At 42.1% G+C, this 18,220-nt stretch overlaps 1 protein-coding gene and 1 pseudogene across 1 annotated transcript in view; both read right to left on the reverse strand.

Moving 5' to 3' along the window:
* The window catches only part of LOC121649630, a 133,868-nt pseudogene that overhangs the window by 34,554 nt on the left and 81,094 nt on the right, over nucleotides 1–18,220 (reverse strand).
* LOC121649675 (NLR family CARD domain-containing protein 3-like) overlaps nucleotides 1–18,220 on the reverse strand; it is a 71,560-nt gene that overhangs the window by 3,403 nt on the left and 49,937 nt on the right. The window contains exon 2 of the mRNA XM_042000678.1: nucleotides 1,569–1,644. Within this exon, the coding sequence (XP_041856612.1) occupies nucleotides 1,569–1,638 (70 nt within the window). The 5' untranslated portion in view covers nucleotides 1,639–1,644. The remainder of the gene's footprint in view (nucleotides 1–1,568; nucleotides 1,645–18,220) is intronic.

Raw genomic sequence — 18,220 nt, forward strand, 5'->3', positions numbered from 1 at the left:
AGAAATGTTTTTAACCTGGATTTAAAAATGTCTACATTTGGTGAAAGTTTAATCTCCACTGGCAGTTTATTCCATTTGTTTGCAGCATAACAGCTAAATGCTGCTTCTCCATGTTTAGTCTGGACTCTGGTTTGGACTAGTTGACCAGAGTCTTTGGATCTAAGAGCTCTGCTAGGTTTATATTCTCTGAACATATCACAGATGTATTCTGGGTCTAAACCGATTTGTAAACAATCAGAAGGGTTTTAAAATCTATTCTGTGACTGACTGGAAGCCAGTGTAAAGATTTCAAAACTGGTGTGATGTGTTCAGATCTCTTAGTCCTGGTTAAAATTCTAGCAGCAGCATTTTGGATGAGCTGCAGATGTTTAATGATCTTTTTAGGAAGTCCTGTTAAAAGACCATTACAGTAATCCTGCCTACTGGAGATGAATGCATGGATGAGTTTCTCTTGGTCTTTCTGGGAGACTAAACTTTTAATTCTGTTGATGTTTCTGAGCTGGTAAAAAGCTGTCTTAGTGACAGCTTTGATGTGGCTGCTGAAAATCAGATCTGAGTCTATCAACAGAGTCCAAGCCTCCAGGTGTTTACCAATGCTGACCCTCTTCTCTTTGCTACCAAACAGAATAATTTCAGTTTTGTCTTCATTTAATTGTAAAAAATTCTCCCTCATCCAGGTGTTTATTTGCTCCAGACACTGACACAATAATGATAATTAATGCTATAGTTCTGTAATATTTGACCCAAAGGGAGCATATAAAAGTTGAACAGAAGAGGTCCAAGGACTGACCCCTGGGGGACTCCACAAGTCATGGCCACTCGCTCGGATTCATAGCTGCCGATCGTAACAAAATAACTCCGGCCTTCTAAATAGGAACTGAACCAGTTAAGGAACGCACCAGCTTACAGAACTAAAAAGCTGGTTAATTGATCTGAGCTACTAAATTTTGCTGCCAATGAAGATATCTGACATAGTCCTTGCAGCTCTGCAGATAGCAGAAATTTTTTGGCCCAAATGTGGCCTTGACTTACGGCGTTGCATGTAGCTGCCAAAACTTAGTCACATGACCACCACAGTGACCCACAAAGAAATCATCATAAGACAGTCTTCCTGTATTAGAACCACGTCTGGACAAAATACTTGCCATAATCCTCATCCAGACCAGCAATAGACATCTGGACCAGACTTGCCATGACCAAAGCCAAGCTGGAAACTGACATCTGGTCCAGATCTGACCCACACAACATCTTATGTAAATGAGCCATAAGTGGCCCATATTCAGTCCAAATTTGTCTGCTATCTGGGATTCTTATTCATGGAGTTTAAATGTCACATGACTGTTTGGAGGAGCTGATCAGACATCGTTCTATGTCAGACATGTGACTTGTAAGTGGGTTGTACCCGGCCTCCTGCTCACTATTAATGTCATGGCATTTAAGGTTTCCATTGTAGTTACATAGTCCATGACTCTAACTATTAAGGACATCCTCAAACCTATAAGGGGATACTGAAACCACAAAAAGAACTAGGGTTGTGATTTTAGAGTTTGGGTTTCATGTGATCCTACCTGCTGAGGGTTCTAGATCTTTCTGGATGGCAGCATCTTCCTCCAGCGACGGCTTTACAGGTGTCTCCATCTCGCTCTGAGAAACATGAATCATGTCAGAGTCACATCACATACTAAAACAGCCCTACTGAACTTTGGCATATTTTCTCTGTGAGTCGCCCAAATGACAGCTAAAGGTCCATTGATGCTCAACGCAGAAGACGTATACGCAGACAGATGGACAGTTTCATCAGTCTTCTGTGTCAGTTATGTGCGTAATTCAGTCCACTTTCAGGGAGCTTAGCTAACTGTGGCCTGACGCAGAATACGGATCAAAACCCCCAGAAATCATGGGGCAGTGCTGAGCAGAATAGCTGACCTGCGATTAGCAAAGGAAACAAACCAGAGAAGAGAATCAAGAAAGAAACAAAAAAAGTGGAAGAATGAAGATAAGCACAACTGTAGAAATTGCATAAGCTTTTGAAGAAAGACTATATGCAAGTGTTTAGAGTGTGTTGGGTGGTTGGAAACAACTTTATACCAGTGAGTAGATCTGCCTAGCAACAGAAGTGTGACCATCTAAGGAAATGACGTATGTATGTGTTTGTATATGTGTATGTGTGTGAATGTGTGTGACGTGTGTGACATGTTTTCCAGTTACTCTTGGTGGCTATTTTTTGATTCAGTGACAGAGTGCGAAGGTTGTTAGTGGTGAGACCAGTGGGAGTGTTGAAAAGGAGGTCAGAATCAGTGTGTGAACTTTGGTGGGAACTTTAAAATGGCTCAGAGAAGCATTGATCCCATGAGGGGGCTTGAAGCGAGTAATGCTGGGCTTATACCAAATAATTTTCACAGTCACAGACTAAAAACTGAAAGTCTTTAGTCTTAGGAATGTTACTAGAGTCACAGCGTCCAGTCATCTAGATCATCAGGTTTAAGGTGGTAATCTGTGCTGTTTAATGCCAGTCTTTTCCTAGTCTTGGGTTTGCAATCTGTGAGTATTTGTACTCTTATTAAAACTGGATGATCTTTTATTCTGTGTATAAAACAAATGTGTTTACTCATGCTCTATTTTGTTTTTAATGGAAGATACGTCTCAGCAGTTGGAGGAGTCATTACTCAGCATCGTCCCCAGGCAGAGAAACCATACTTCATACAACTAGTTTTGCTAAATGCACCACTTGTAATACCAGCAACTGGATATAAATGCAGAGGATGTTTTGAACTCTCACCATGGCTGATTTATTAATGAAACACAAAATGATGCTATCAGAGGAACAGAAGGAAGAGCAAAACAGACAGAAGAAGAGATAAAACAACAATCAATATAAGACTGACTTATCAGCAGTAGAGCTCAGAGGAGAGGTAGGTTTAAAATGGAAGCAGAATTAAGGCACATTTATGCTCCTTTACGTATGTAAATAGGTCAACCATTTCAAGCAGTGTCATAACTCACCATCCTGATACTTCCACGGGGGCAATAAAACAATAAAACTGTCAAATTAATGAAAAACGGTCTATAACCTCTCTTGGGGAGTCTATTCATCATTTATGAGTAAATCAAGTTTGAATAGGGGTGTGCAATACTGCAAGATTTGGTATCAATCCAATAACAAGTCAATAAAGGGCTGGTATCTTCTGTAGTGAATAACATCATTAAACATGAACAAGGTTTAGAAAATTTTTCATATTAATAATCAATAGAAAATATTATTACAATTAATATACCTATAAAAAAAAAAATGGTGGAGCGTCTTCTTCAGGTCGGAAATGAGGTCCTACCCCTCACCTATGGTCACAAGCTGACAGTAGAGACCAAAAGGAGATTGCAAATACATGCGGCCAAAATGAGTTTGCTTTGCAGGGTTGCTGGGCTCTCGCTTAGAGACAGGGTGAGAAGCTCGGTGATCCGGGAGGGGCTCAGAGTAGAGCCCGCCCTCTCCGCATCAAGAGGAGCCAGACCAGATGAGGTGGCTAGGGCATCTGATCAGAATGGTGGGTGTTCCCGGCATGACCTACTAGGAGGAGACCCTGGGGAAGACCCAGGACATGGAGAGACTACATTTCTCAGCTGGCCTAGGAACACCTCGGGATCCCCCCAAATAAGCTGGCGAATGTGCAGGGCAGAGGAAAGTTTGGGCTTCTCTGCTTAGGCTTAGGCAGCTGCCCCCAGAACCCAATCCCGTACAAGCGGAAAAAAAAAATTAGTGGATGGATATCTGGAAACCTCGGAGAACTACCAAGCTTTTTCTCTTTATGGAAGCAACAAAGACCATTAAAGTCCTTGATTAATTATTAAATTTATTAAATCAACTTCATCAAATCAGTCTCAAAGAGGCTAATTACTACACAAGTTCTCATTCAAAGTGACCAAGACATGATTCAAAAAACCAAATCACAAATGACTAGTTAAATTAATGTGAATATATATTAACTAAGCTACAACTGCATAATATCAAGGAATATTTAAAATAGACAAATGGGAAACAAATCAAATGTACATGCACACCATATATGCAATTGTGATGTTCAAGCCAGACTCATGGTAAGGCAATGTAAAATGTGGAACAAAATTAAACAAACAAACAAAAAAAAGAATTCATTAAGCCGTTGTGTTACATAATTAATGTAGGGGAAGGAGAAATGAATGCTGAGAGGATTTCTAATTCCTATTGGAGCTGGAGGAATCATCTGTTTAACACGGAAGCCTAACTCAACTCCTGAAAAAGGCAAGCCTTCTTGGTGGTCGAGTTCCATTTAAAGCTTCCAGGATTACGAAGGTCCGTCACTTGTGGCGGTCTGCACGTTTTTGGTTTGCAATGTTCTTCCTCTCATTCAGTCTCATCCCGACACACTTCTTGGTCGGAGTATATAGTAAACGGTATTTGCCACGTTACTCCTGGAGTGATGGCAAAAGATTTAAAAACTCCTGCTTTGAGAGCCAAAAGGGGAAGAACGTAGTAAACTGGTGCTGTAGCTTAAGAAGCATGCAGGCTTGATTTAAATAGAACGGAGATTAAACAGTTACAAACGAAAAAAAAAAAAAAAGTCATAAACTGGGATTAAACATGTGCAGAGAGGGACTCTGAACCATCTTCATGGTCAGCTTTTTCTTCCTAAGCAGGCATTTTCATGCATGTTAAGATGCAGGTTCGGTTTAGTTCCTACCTTCTTCATTCTGGCTCCATTTCTTTAACTCTGTGTAAAATGAGTGACGAATGGCAGGACAAGAGAAATGAAGAAAAGAATTTTAAAAAGTGAAGCGAAGGAGCGTGTGTCCGTGTGAAACTTCTGAGTCCTTGTCTAAGTTTTGGAGGGCGGATCCACGCCCACAAGGAAATATATGTTTACTTTCTCCAGCCAATGAGAGCAGGCTCTGTGCAGCTTGGCTGGAGGTGAGATAATCTACAGGGAGAGTTGGTCCAGTGTTCAACCTTTCTGATTTCTTTGGTCAAAAGGACTGGCTCAACTACAATCTAAAATCTACAAACAAAATGAGAGAAAAAAAAAGAAACAATGATTAAAACACTTAGAATGCCCAGGTTTTAAGACCCTCCCAGGGTCTGAGCTTTGGTACAGGTGTCATGCCGAGAACTGCATGTCTGCCGAGATTTGCATGCCCATCGCGTGAACGCGCACCACTAAGCAAGCGAAATCGTGTCGTTGTTTGAGACATTTCACATCTAGAATTGATGTAGCTTTGATTGTTGTTCTTTTATAAGATAATAATGTATTTGAGAGATGTACTTTAGTAATATTTAGAGCTACACCACTGGGTAAAACATTCTTTATTTGCTTCTTTAGCTCATTTAAGAAGTGTAACGTTTTTCTGTCCACGGAGTTTTTGGCAGCGGTTCACCTATGTAAATTTAGCCCGTAACTGGTTAAAAAAACACGGCAAAATCTTCCACTCAAATGATCCAGACATTATGTTTTTGTTTTTTTTTTCTTCTTCTTCTTCTTCTTCTTCTTCTTCTTCTTCTTCTTCTTCTTCTTTTGGTTTTTCTTTCATTATCACATGTTTTGGTTGGTCAAAAATAACAACAAGGGAAATTAATAAAGGTGGAAGTACTGGTTACAGGTTTTATACGGTTTATATGGCTCCCAATATTTAATGGCTAGTATTTCAATCAATCTGGTTTTACTTATACAACTCTAGTCGAAGTGCTGGACAGAGATAAAAACAGGAATAAAAACAAAGTACACTTAACAATTATAAATATCACAACTTTCTCAACTGACACCCCTATCACGCATCAAAGGCTGATCTGACAAAATAGATTTTCAGTCTTTCTTAAGCAGGGGCAGGGTTCACATATGTAGGTTACATGTAAGAAACGCACACTGATCATGCATATTAGACTAGTTATAATGTGGGAAACACCATTTCAACCATACCTGTATGTATTTAAGCTCCAGGGGGGGGATGCATATTCTGGCAATGCAGATTCAGTGCTTGCAGAGAAATGCATCCCCTGGTTTATTAACGTACCAGACATTAGCTACAACACAGTCTTTATCTTCCTAAAATTTGCGATTCAACATCAATGTTGTTAGATGTACAATTAAAATGAGCACAGCTCACATAATCAAAAGAAATAGTTATGACAGGTATTACAGGTCTCATTGAAAATAATACTAAAGAGTCTTTCATGTTTAAGTTCCCAAATGTTTAAGTATTTTATTGCAGACAGAACCAAAACAAATCTGGAGGTGACAGGTTTTATGTTAAATTTACATTAACGAATAAAATAGAAGTAAAAGAAATCCAGTCAAAATTTTAAAGAAAGCTAGGTAATCATGGAAGGCTCAGTTGCAATTCTCAGAAAAAAGAAAAACTTCCAAAATAAATGTTCATTTTTTTGGGGGTGGAAAGCTTTTTACAGACAGAAAGCACAAATGTACTCCACCTCCAGTGCTGGATTTTTGACACAGCCATGGTGGTACCACCTATCACAGCTGTCACAGGCAATCTGAAAATTTTAAAGACATTTGTAAATGTCAACATTCCCTTCCCATAATTCTTTACTTTCACTATGAGGATTACTTCCACTACACAATTAGAAAGCTAAATTCTTTAACCTTTAATGACACACCAACCCGTTAGAAAAATGTCTAATAATAACAGCAGTCTGTTAAGATGCAATATCTATTTCTAATTCCCAATTTAATGTCATTACCCATTGTGGATCATCAGTTTCCTCAAAGCCACAGTAATGGCAGAGGTTCTTGAGTGTTTCTGTAAGAAAATAAAATAATTTCTCATTGGTGACTCAATATCAAACTTGCAGTGCATGACATGAAAATAGAAGGCACTGCTGAGAAAAATCCATAATCTGCAGACCAACATATGTAAAACTTGTTCTATCTATCTATCTATATACACACACATACTTGGATATTTTTTTGCTGTGTAAAGCCTAAAACAATCCATTACTTATTGACAGTATAACACAAAATAGTCAAGCCACAAAATAAACACACCGGAATCACGAAGGAGAGTGGTGGCAATGTTGAATCTTATGGTGTTTATGGCTTTTGTGTTCGAGTCAAAGGTAAGGGGATTTCCTTCCAGTATAGACTCAGCAAACTGAGGACAGATGGGTGAGTAAGTTGGTATAAAAGTATAAGTGTTTGATTACAGTGAAAATACCAAACATACAACCATGACAAAAACAGGGGACTTAATAACTTTATCTAGTGATGGTTTAAATTTTTGCAATAAAAGTAATTACTCACCTTTAAGACAAAAACACCACATGACACCCCATCTCTCTGGGTTCCGTGTGGTAAAGTGCCACATACCCACCTAGACACATTGCAGCCTCTCTTGCGCATGAAGGCCCTTTCAGAAACAATGAAATATAAATTTTCCTGCTTCAAAAAGTACATAAATTTGTTTGCTGTCAGCAGTTTTCTTACCTTGTTGTTTCTAGACATCTTTTTGTCTTCACTTGTGATTCTCCCAGAGGATCCAGAAACAGAGATTTTTTTTCTGATGGATGAATGACCTTTGCAATTTGGAAAAAGAAATTTCACATAATCAATTTTAAATCTTAAAATCACTGAACAATTTCTTTTCTACCAAAGTAATCTGGAACACATGTACCATTGTACTGAGCAAACTGGACAACAATTTCAATAAATTGAACTTGAATAGAAATTAAATAGATGTAACAGAAATTTATCAGATTGGTTTTGAATTACTTATCATCGCTACAGTGTCCTGAGATGACAAGTGCAGTGAACTGCTACCATATAAAGAAACACTGTTCAATATGTTCACTATAATTTGATCATTTGTTATGCCTACATAGAAATTAAAACTGTTGCAAACAAATCATCTACATTTACAATTTAATTTATTTTTTTACATTTTGTTAGAATATTTAAACATTGTATTTTAGTCATTTCTGTTTAATAAGTTATAAGAGCAGAGAACACACATGATGTTTAATGAATAATTTCACTAAGAAATCCAAGTTACAACAGTTTTTTACCGTTAACATCCAGTGGTGATGTTCATTAAAAATGCCCATTATTATCTTGTGCTTCGATGGGTCAATCTAAAAATAAAGGAAAAATAATGTTGAAATTAAAAAAAGAACATCACAATTGCAATCATATGTTAGAAACTGCTTTGCCTTGATTGTTATTTATATCATTTTATAACATCTAATAAAAAAGATATATTTCTTTAAACACCTTGAGTCTGGAAGTTTTGTTTGTCCAGATGCGGGTCATCTCATAAGTGTCAATGAAGGCAGCTTGGTCAGCATTGTGTTTGTTGAATTTTCTAACAAGCAATGTCAGATAGGCGTTGATCACCTAAAAAACAAATCCATACATAAATATAGAGAGAGATATGTACAATTTTCACAGTGGTAGCTCAAAATTAGTTGATCAGTATGAATTAAAGAATTTACTTGGTATCGATAGTAAAAACTTACCTCACTCTCCAGTTCTTGGTTGGGAGCAAGCCTTGAAATGTCCCAGGTAAATCATTTATAAGCCCCAATCTTTGAGAGGATCAAGTGGGAGTTTTGTAGTTTTCCCGACCACACCTCATCAACATCTAAAAAGACAGCAGGGTTAATTTATTTGCCTACACAATATTCAGTGATTACACAGATAAAAATAAAATTCTGTAGCTAACTGTAAACAAATATTAAAAAGAAATTGCTGGATATCTGTACATATTTTTTCATTAACTGAAGGAGTTGTATGAACATAAAATACTGAAACTTGTTCCAAAAATGATAATTTTACAAAGCACAAAGGAAATATTTGTAATCATACATCTAGAGATCTCAGTCTCCGTGTATGTGGCCATTGAGGTCAAATGTGCTGTTGCATCAACAGCTGCAACTTCGGCAGATGACGCACTGGATGCTGGGACTTCAGCAGATGGCGCACTGGATGCTGGAACCTCAGAAGATGGCGCACTGGATGCTGGGACCTCAGAAGATGGCGCACTGGATGCTGGGACCTCAGAAGATGGCGCACTGGATGCTGGGACCTCAGAAGATGGCGCACTGGATGCTGGAACCTCAGAAGATGGCGCACTGGATGCTGGGACCTCAGCAGATGGCGCACTGGATGCTGGGACCTCAGCAGATGGCGCACTGGATGCTGGGACCTCAGCAGATGACGCACTGGATGCTGGGACCTCAGCAGATGGCGCACTGGATGCTGGGACCTCAGCAGATGGCGCACTGGATGCTGGGACCTCAGCAGATGGCGCACTGGATGCTGGGACCTCAGAAGATGGCGCACTGGATGCTGGGACCTCAGATGATGACGCACTGGATGCTGGGACTTCAGCAGATGGCGCACTGGATGCTGGAACCTCAGCAGATGGCGCACTGGATGCTGGGACCTCAGAAGATGGCGCACTGGATGCTGGAACCTCAGAAGATGACGCACTGGATGCTGTGACTTGAGCGGATGAAGCACTGGATGCTGAGACTTTAGTGGTGGTCATTCTGTGAGGTATACGTGGATTTTCCTCTTTGAAAAGTTTTAGGTGGTCAATGCTCACCTTTTTAAAAACAGCACCCTGATCTCCAAGAAGCTCTGCACTTTTTCCGTCAAGACCAGTTATTTTGAAGGGCCCAAGATAGTTTGGCTCGAGCTTCCCACCCTTTCGCTGCTGGCTCCTGACATTTTGGCGCAACACTATGTCTCAGAATCAGAATCAGAATCAGAAAGGTTTTTTATTGCCATATGAGTGAACAGGTTCACATCATTAGGAAAATGCTGCGGTACTTGGTGCAGACATAAAAACAATATAAGTTATAAGTTTAAGCATGCAATAAATATAAAATAAAAATTTTAAAACAAACATAGTCTCCAACTATGAAGTCCAATTTGATTTTGGAGTCGCTAAGTTTCTGTTTTGTTTTGCTGTGCGCCTTGTTCACATTTTCCATTACTGCTTTTTTGATGTCATCCAGCTGCTTTATGGCCATGGAGACTGTCTCCTCACCAACAACGTCCTCCACACTACTGCCCACCTGCCAAAAAAAAAAAAAACAAAAACAAAATACAGTTTAAATGCTGTCAGTCTTTACCCTGGCTACTTTTCACCAAAACTGTAAAGAAAACAAATTTTTTTGCATGGTGTCTGAATACTTTAATTTTGAGACCAATAACCACAAAAATGTATATTTTGGGATGTTCACAAACCGGATAGCTGTCAGGAATTTCGGTGGGATAACGTGCTTCCCTGCCAAACATCAGAAAGTACGGCGAATATTTAGTTGTTGTTTGTTTTTTGGTTCGCATTGCAAACATGACTGGATCCAAATATTCATCCCATCTTTCTGGTCTTTGTTCAACCAGTTTGCAGAGGGCCCTGAAAAATAACAGTAAAGTATGTAGATATCATTTAAAAAAAAAAATAGAAATTGTGAATGACAGAGAAAAGCCTAGTTGTGATGTCCTCACTTTTGAATTGTTCCATTCATTCTTTCTACCAGACCATTGGTCTGGGGATGATAAGGAGCACAAAGGCTTCTCTGAACTCCTAGTTTGGCACAAAAGCTCCTCTTTATCTGGTAGAAACATAGAAAAAAATTAAAATTTCAATATGTTCAAACCCTGAATGAATTTTTAAATACAACATGTAAGATTTAATAATTCCAATATTACCTCATTAACAAATTCGCTGCCTTGGTCGGTGAGGATTCTCTTCGGTGCCTCAAACTGATACACAAAATTAAGTATCTGCTCAATGACCTCATCAGCCCGTTTGGATTTAATTGGGTAGGCTTGTGGCCACTTTGTGAAATAGTCTATCATCACACAGATATATTGGTTGCCACTGGTGGTTGTTTTCAGCTTTCCAATTAAATCCATTCCTACCAGCTCAAATGGTTCTATAACCTGAAGACAAAAAGCCGAAAGCAAATATTTAAGTCAGCACTGAGCATCTTAAATTTCTTCTAAAATCACTTAGTTTTGCATGTTTTAAATGATGACAACGAATAATAATACCTTGGAGTGTACTAAACCACCTGTTTAATAGGGTGCTGAGCTGTCTGGCACACAGAACATTGTGACACCTACATAAAAAATACAATTCAGTTATACCGACACCACACACAGTACGATCAAACCTTAATTTTTTTATCGTCACGTGTGAGGTCTCAACCAGATCAAAAAGTCTCTTAATATTTAAAAAATCGTTATGTGTGTACCTGGTTTTAGGGGCCTGCTGCTGGTCCTGCGCAGAGAGGATCTCCACAAGCTGCAGGAGAACCTCCTCTACAACTGGAAAGTGGATTCCTGCATTCCTAGGATTCCCACTAGCTGTCACTCTACCCTGCCTGCACAGGAGCCTTTCCCTACTCCTCCTGGCTATCTTCACCACCAACAGCCCTAAGCAGCATGCAAACCGCACCCACCCCCATACACGAGTGTGTCTTTCTGACTTGGCTGGGTTGTATCCCTGTGACTTCCAACAAGCTCTGCTCACATATTCCTTCAATAACTTCCTCTGTCACAAACATTTCAGCCCACAGGTGCAATCTCTCAGCTCCTCAGGAATAATCACTGTATATATATATATATATATATATATATACAGGTCTTGCATGTGGTCTCTTAAACTAAGGCTCTGAAGATCTGTGAGAAAATTTCAATAAATCAAAAACATCATTGGAAAGGTCTTTATCTGAAGAATAACATGTCAGTTTGAACACTCTACAAGACTCTGTATTTGAAAAACTGATCCATGAACCTTGCCCTCTGCATATTTGAAGGCTTATACGTTAGAAGGCCGGTACAAATCCTGTGTACATTTTCACCAGCAGAGGGAGACAAATCGCCATCAATGAAGACTCCACCTCATCCCTCACATATCACTTCCAATAGAGCTGAACTGAATTTGGATAAAAAAGATTGATCAGAACAGACTCATCAGTAATTGTCCAGGTATAATGTCAGCTGTACTGGTTTCTAGTCTACCTGCTACAGGAATCAAGAACCTGTGATTATTGTTCACATTGTTGTAGCATTGATAATAATAATAATAATAATAATAATAATAATATCATTGATACAGGCAGCAACATAAACATAGTGAAACATATTGTAGCATAGGAAACAGTAGTAAGGCAACCTTCAGTTCCTACTTGTGTGATGGTTCATAAAACACTCATATCCAGCATGAAGCAGGACTGAGTGAAGGACAGAGAAAATGTCTGCAGATCTTCCTCCTCTATCAGACATTGTGTGGCTGCAGCAGCCTCTCCATACCTGAGTCTGTGTGGATCCTTCAGTGCAGCCATCAGCAGCTTCACTCCTGAGTCTCCTGGATGGTTGTATCTCAGGTCCAGCTCTCTCAGATGGGAGGGGTTGGAGGTCAGAGCTAAGGCCAGAGAAGCACAGCCTTCCTCTGTGATCAGACATCCTGACAGGCTGCAGAAAACAACACATATCACAGAAACTCTCAGAGAACTGAAACTAAAGCTGAATTTCATCAGATGCTCAGACAAACTGGACCTGTCTCATATTATTGGCTTTGTTCCAGGTTTATGACTTCATGACTCTGTCACATTTGTGACAAATGACAAATGTCCAGGTTTCTACAAAGATCCACCAATTATGTTTTCAGGGGAGTTTGTATCTTTTTAAAGGCATCAATCCTCCTTCATTCAGCCTGATGGACTTAGAGAGAGGCTGCTCTGCTGACTGCTGACTTACTTCTGATTAAAACACGTGGAACAAAATATGAAAATTATGGTTTTATTGTGGATGAGAACAAAGTTGACCTGGGTGCTTCAGTGTCCTATTCAGTATCTTAGCTGGTCTTAGAACTGATCTCTTCTGGATGGAGATGTCTGATGTTTCTCCAGGTATCTGTTGGAGCCCACTTGTCCAGTATGAGGGGCACGGCCCCCAGTGCTCCAATGACCACTGGTACCACTGTTGCCTTCACCTTCCAGGCTTTATCCTTGGGTCCTTGGTATTTCTCTAGTACCACCTGTTCCCTTTTCCTGATATTTCCATCGTTGGGATGGCTACATCCATCACTATGGCTTTCCTTTGCCCCTTATCCACGATTACAATGTTCGGTTGGCCGCCAACATTTTGTCGGCCTGTATCTGAAACAGGATCTTAGTCATTTCATTTTCCACCACCTTAGGAGGTGTTTCCCATTGTGACTGAGCAGTCTCCAATCCATATCATTCACAGATGTTTCTGTACACTATGATGGCTACTTGGTTATAATGCTCAATGTACTGTTTTCTAGTCAATATCTTGCACCCTGTTGTGTGGCGCTGAATTGTTTCAGGGATCTCTTTGTACTGCATCTGGGATCCTGCCTTGTGCAGTAGATCTCAAATCCTGCCTGGTCTAATAGATCTGGAATCTTTCCTGGTATAAATTTACTCACCCATGCATACAGTAGAAAATGGAAATGGAATATCCACCAGCAAAATTAACTACCACATAGTTGGTAATAACGCATTCCCACTGTCACTAACACTGATGAAACCGTACCCACACAGAAACCTGGACCAGCCGAAACAAATTTTTAATTATCGGATATCCCGGGCTAGACGGGTGGTCGAGAATGTATTTGGCATTCTCTCCAACAGGTTCAGGGTGTTTTTGACAACAATCAATCTCAGGCCTGATAAAGTGCAACAAGTCATTTTGGCTTCCTGTTGTCTACATAACTATATGGTGGAAAACAACAAGTTTTCCTACATCAGCATTTGTGATAGTGAAGACACTGCTAACCACATGCCCTGACTGGTGGAGCATTTCGGAATGTTCCCCCCCCCCCCTTTTTTTTTTTTTAACTTGTCCTGTCCAGCATCATAGCAAGCAAAATAATAATCTGGTTAGGCGAAGGCCTATGGGTAAGGCTCCTCTTGATAATCTGATTCATTTATTTATTTATTTACTTTGAATCACGGAATCTATGTAATCTTGCTGGACCTGACCGGAGGGGACAGAAAAAGATGGAAAATAGCAAAAAGAGCAAAAGGGAAGGAAGAAAGGAGACAAAAAGATCCCAGACAGAAGGAAACGACCCTTCAGTCCACACCATTACCAGACAACAAACTGTTACACCTGTACATGAACACACCAGAAAATTTCCTACAACTTTTACAAAAGCAGAAACACACACACAGAAAAAAAAGGGCTGCCAGTCATTAAGAGTTTTTAAATAATAACCAAATCAAAAAGACATAACGGCGACCAGATACTAACTCACAGGAAAAATACAAAAAAAAAAAAACATTTAATAATTATCGCTTAGTATTAAAAACCCACTAGGCAACTCAGTGACTGTTTCAGCATGCAGAGCATGAGAAACAAGGAGTGATCAGTGATGAAGAGTGGTGAGTGAGATCATGCAAATGCGACCTCGCCTCCACGGAGGCCAGAGGCAGACCAGGGCCTGGGCCGGGCCCTCAGCAGCAGACCCGGAGCACCAACCCAAGCCACCCCACCACAAAGACGACTCCAGCCCCACCCGAAGGGTGGCAGAGGAGAGCCCCAGCAAGAGCCCCCCACGGTCCCGGGGCACAGGCCCCAGTGGGCCAAGATCAGCAGCAGCAGGCCCCACCAGGGACCGGCCACCCAGGGCAGCCCAAGTGAAGGGCCCAGGGCCCCAGGAGCCCAGAGGCGGCCGCCCCACCCCCCAAAGGCAGAGGGCCCGCAACATGCCTAGGAGGACCAGGCCCCCCCAGAGAGCCACCTGGCGTAGGCCAGCACACACCCCGATGTTCCAGCCGCACACCCCAGGAACCAGAGTGCTATCGGCCCCCTCCCCCCACTCCCCACCTACTTCAGTCTGCACCCCATATAACCCCACACTCACACCCTCCCGCACACACAATCACTCACCAACACACAGTCACGCCACACACAACCCACCCACCATGCCCCGTGGGGGACACCCCAGGCGGACCAGCGGACAGCGAGCCCCAAGCACCCCCCCTTGACCCGAGCCAACAGCCCACCAGCGCAGCCACCCCGGGACCCGGCCCGGGGGCAACAACCCCCCACCCCCGCCCGCCCCCAGACACACACAGGGGGAGCAGGGGTGTGAGAGGTCCCCAATACCCTCTTCCTCCCCACTCCTGACTGTTTATGTAGTGTGTGTTGTTTGTAATTAAAATTGAGGGGCAGTGACTGCAATGAGCCAGGAGCCGGGCCACCTAAGTGGCCCCGCCCGCCATGCACCGCATGCCATGCCCCCCAGGTGTTGTTTGTGTGTTGTGTTTCTTGTGTTTTGGTGTCTCTGTGCAATTAAAACAGAGAGGCGAGTAGCCACGGGGTGCATCCAAGGAGACCACTGAATGGTCTCCTCCGTTCCACCCCGCATGGCTCCACGCCTCCCAACTCCCTACGTGTGTGTGTGTGTGAGACAGAGAGAGCGGGAAGTAAGAGGGGTCCGGGGATGTACGTCAAGAGGGAAGCAAACTTCCCTCTGGATGATGAGCCTTTAGTGGCATTAGGCACCCCTGCTCCCCAGGAGGCCCCCCAGGGCAAGACAGGCCAGGAGAGGCCGCCCCCCACGACCGGGCCATTCAGGGACTGCAGCCAGTGAGCCGTCACCCACCCCAGAAGGTACCCACCCTCCCACACCCCTAACGGGGAATGAGAGGATGGGGACAGTGGCAGACCCCCCCCCCAAGTGCACTTAACCCCTCCCCAACCACACACAGAAACACATGCACACACCTATTTCCTTGCACACTCCCACTCCTAACTCCTAACTAATCCTAACTCATATATGCCCTCTCAGCCCCACCCAAAAAATATAAACACTCGCACAGCATCCAACCCTCCCACTTTCACTCCCCAGACACACCCCCACTCATCCTAACACATGCATACGCACGCACACAAACATACCCCCCCATCCACACAAACATCCAAAGTATAGACACACACACACACAACATACAAGCATCCCTGTCTCACACCACAACACCTCCCCCTATAATCCCACTCAGCCCTCCTTCAAACCCCTACACCCCCCCCCCCCCCCCTGCCCCCGGGCCATACCCTGGGTCCCAGGGTGTCAACCAGACACCAGGGCATGCACCAACCCACACCATGGCAGCACATCCGGGCAGGCCCAGACCCCAGGCACATACGGAGCCCACCACCCCGGAGGGGTGAGGACCACTCCCGGGCACCAGAGCCCAGAACCCCCGCCCAGCCCGCCCCAGAATAGCCCGGCCACCCGGCCCAGGACCGACGCCCACCAACCCAGGCACCACCAGTGGCCTCACCCCCCGCCACGAGGCGACTCCAACCGCTGGCCCCCACAGCCTCCGATGGGGCCAGACCCAGAGCCACCCCCACCGCAGAGCAGCCTGGTCCCGCACCACGGGCAACCACAAAGAACCCGCAACCACCAGTCACTCCCGGCCATTTCTCAAACCCCCATAGCAACGAGGTCACAGTCCTCCACCTACACTAAGTGATGGAACTAAGCACAGGGGACCAGAAGGAATGAGATTCAGCCGAATAGTTCTTTGAGGAGGCAGACATTGTCTCACTACTGATGTGGTCAACTAAGAGATTCCTAAACTGCTGAATACACAGATTATTTTTGTTTTTCCAGTTCACAAGGATAGTTTTCTTTGAGATGCATAATGCTGTGCGTATCATGTGTGCAGAGTTAATTGCCATTGTAAAGAAGGATTGGGCCCGCCTTGACTTCTCAGTTAGATTGACAGCCACTATGGCCAATCAGAGGCTAGATGCTTGCAAAGTTTGGTTGAGAGCAATATTAGCTCTCCCCAAAACAGCCATATTAATGTCACCCAAGTCACCTAGTAGACATAGTGCGGGGATTGTAGGAATATTACATTTAAACCATGTTGACATGTCCACACATACCTGAAGCTAGAACCTGCGGACAGGTGTGCAGGACCACAAGGCATGGAGGTAGTTGTCTGGTGTGTTTTCATTGCAGTGTGTGCAGATGTTTGATTGTGACAGACCCATCCTGAACATCCTTTGTCCTGTATAATGAGTTCTATCCAGAATTTTGAATTGTATTAGTTGCATATTTGAATTTTTAGTCATTTTAAAGGTGTTTAAACATATTTGTGACCATTTATCTTTATTAAAGTTACTGGATAAGTCACCCTCCCATTTTGAAGTCGGAAGACAGATTGAGTCTTCTAGTTTAGATAATAGTCTATATGTTTTTGATAATAGCTTTGGGGCATTGAGATTCATGAATTCTGCCACCCTAATAGGTAGCTGTAAGTTTAATTGATTAATGGTATATTTTTTACATATAATAGATTTAAGCTGGTGATATTCTAAAAATGTTTTGCTACTGATTCCATATTGTGAAGTGAGAATATTAAATGATAAGAAGTTTCCATTTTCTATTATATGTTCTAACTGTTTTATTCCTTTATTTTTCCATTGAGTAAAATTGATAAGCTTTTTGTTTTGCAGGATGTCAGGGTTGTTCCAGAGGGGTGTAAACCTACATGGAAAAAGTGAGGATTTGGTTATTTTTAGAAAATCCCACCAAGCCACTAAGGAGGAACTGATATTGATGCTTTTAAAACACTTATGTGTTTTGATGGTTGAGCTGATGAATGGCAGGTCAGAGATAAACACATCCTCACACAATGCTTGCTCTACATCTAACCATGTTTCATCCAGACTGCTAGGTTTAAGCCATTTGGAGATATACTGCAGCTTGTTAGCTAAGAAAACATGATTAAAGTTGGGTAGCTCCAATCCGCCTCTATCTTTAGTCTGTTATAAAGTCTTTAGACTGATACGTGATGGCTTGTTTTTCCATAAAAATTTAGATATATGTGAGTCCAGTGACTTAAACCAACTGGAGGATGGTTTAGTGGGTATCATTAAAAACAGGTAGTTTGCTTTAGATAGAACCATCATTTTAACTGTGGCAACCCTCCCCATGAGTGATATGGGTAAGCGCCTCCACCGTGAGAGATCATCCTCTATTGCTTTAAGTAGCTGGACATAATTTAGCTTTGTTAGTTCTGATAACCTGGGGGAAATGTTTATGCCTAGATATCTAATGTTTCCAGACTGTATTGTAGTATTGGGTATGTTTTGTAGGTCACAGTTGATGGGCATAATAATAGTCTTAGACCAGCTAATAGAGTAGTCAGATATTGATGAGAATGTGTTAATAAGTG

The sequence above is a fragment of the Melanotaenia boesemani genome, chromosome 2 (assembly GCF_017639745.1).
Source record: "Melanotaenia boesemani isolate fMelBoe1 chromosome 2, fMelBoe1.pri, whole genome shotgun sequence".
Taxonomy (NCBI): domain Eukaryota; kingdom Metazoa; phylum Chordata; class Actinopteri; order Atheriniformes; family Melanotaeniidae; genus Melanotaenia; species Melanotaenia boesemani.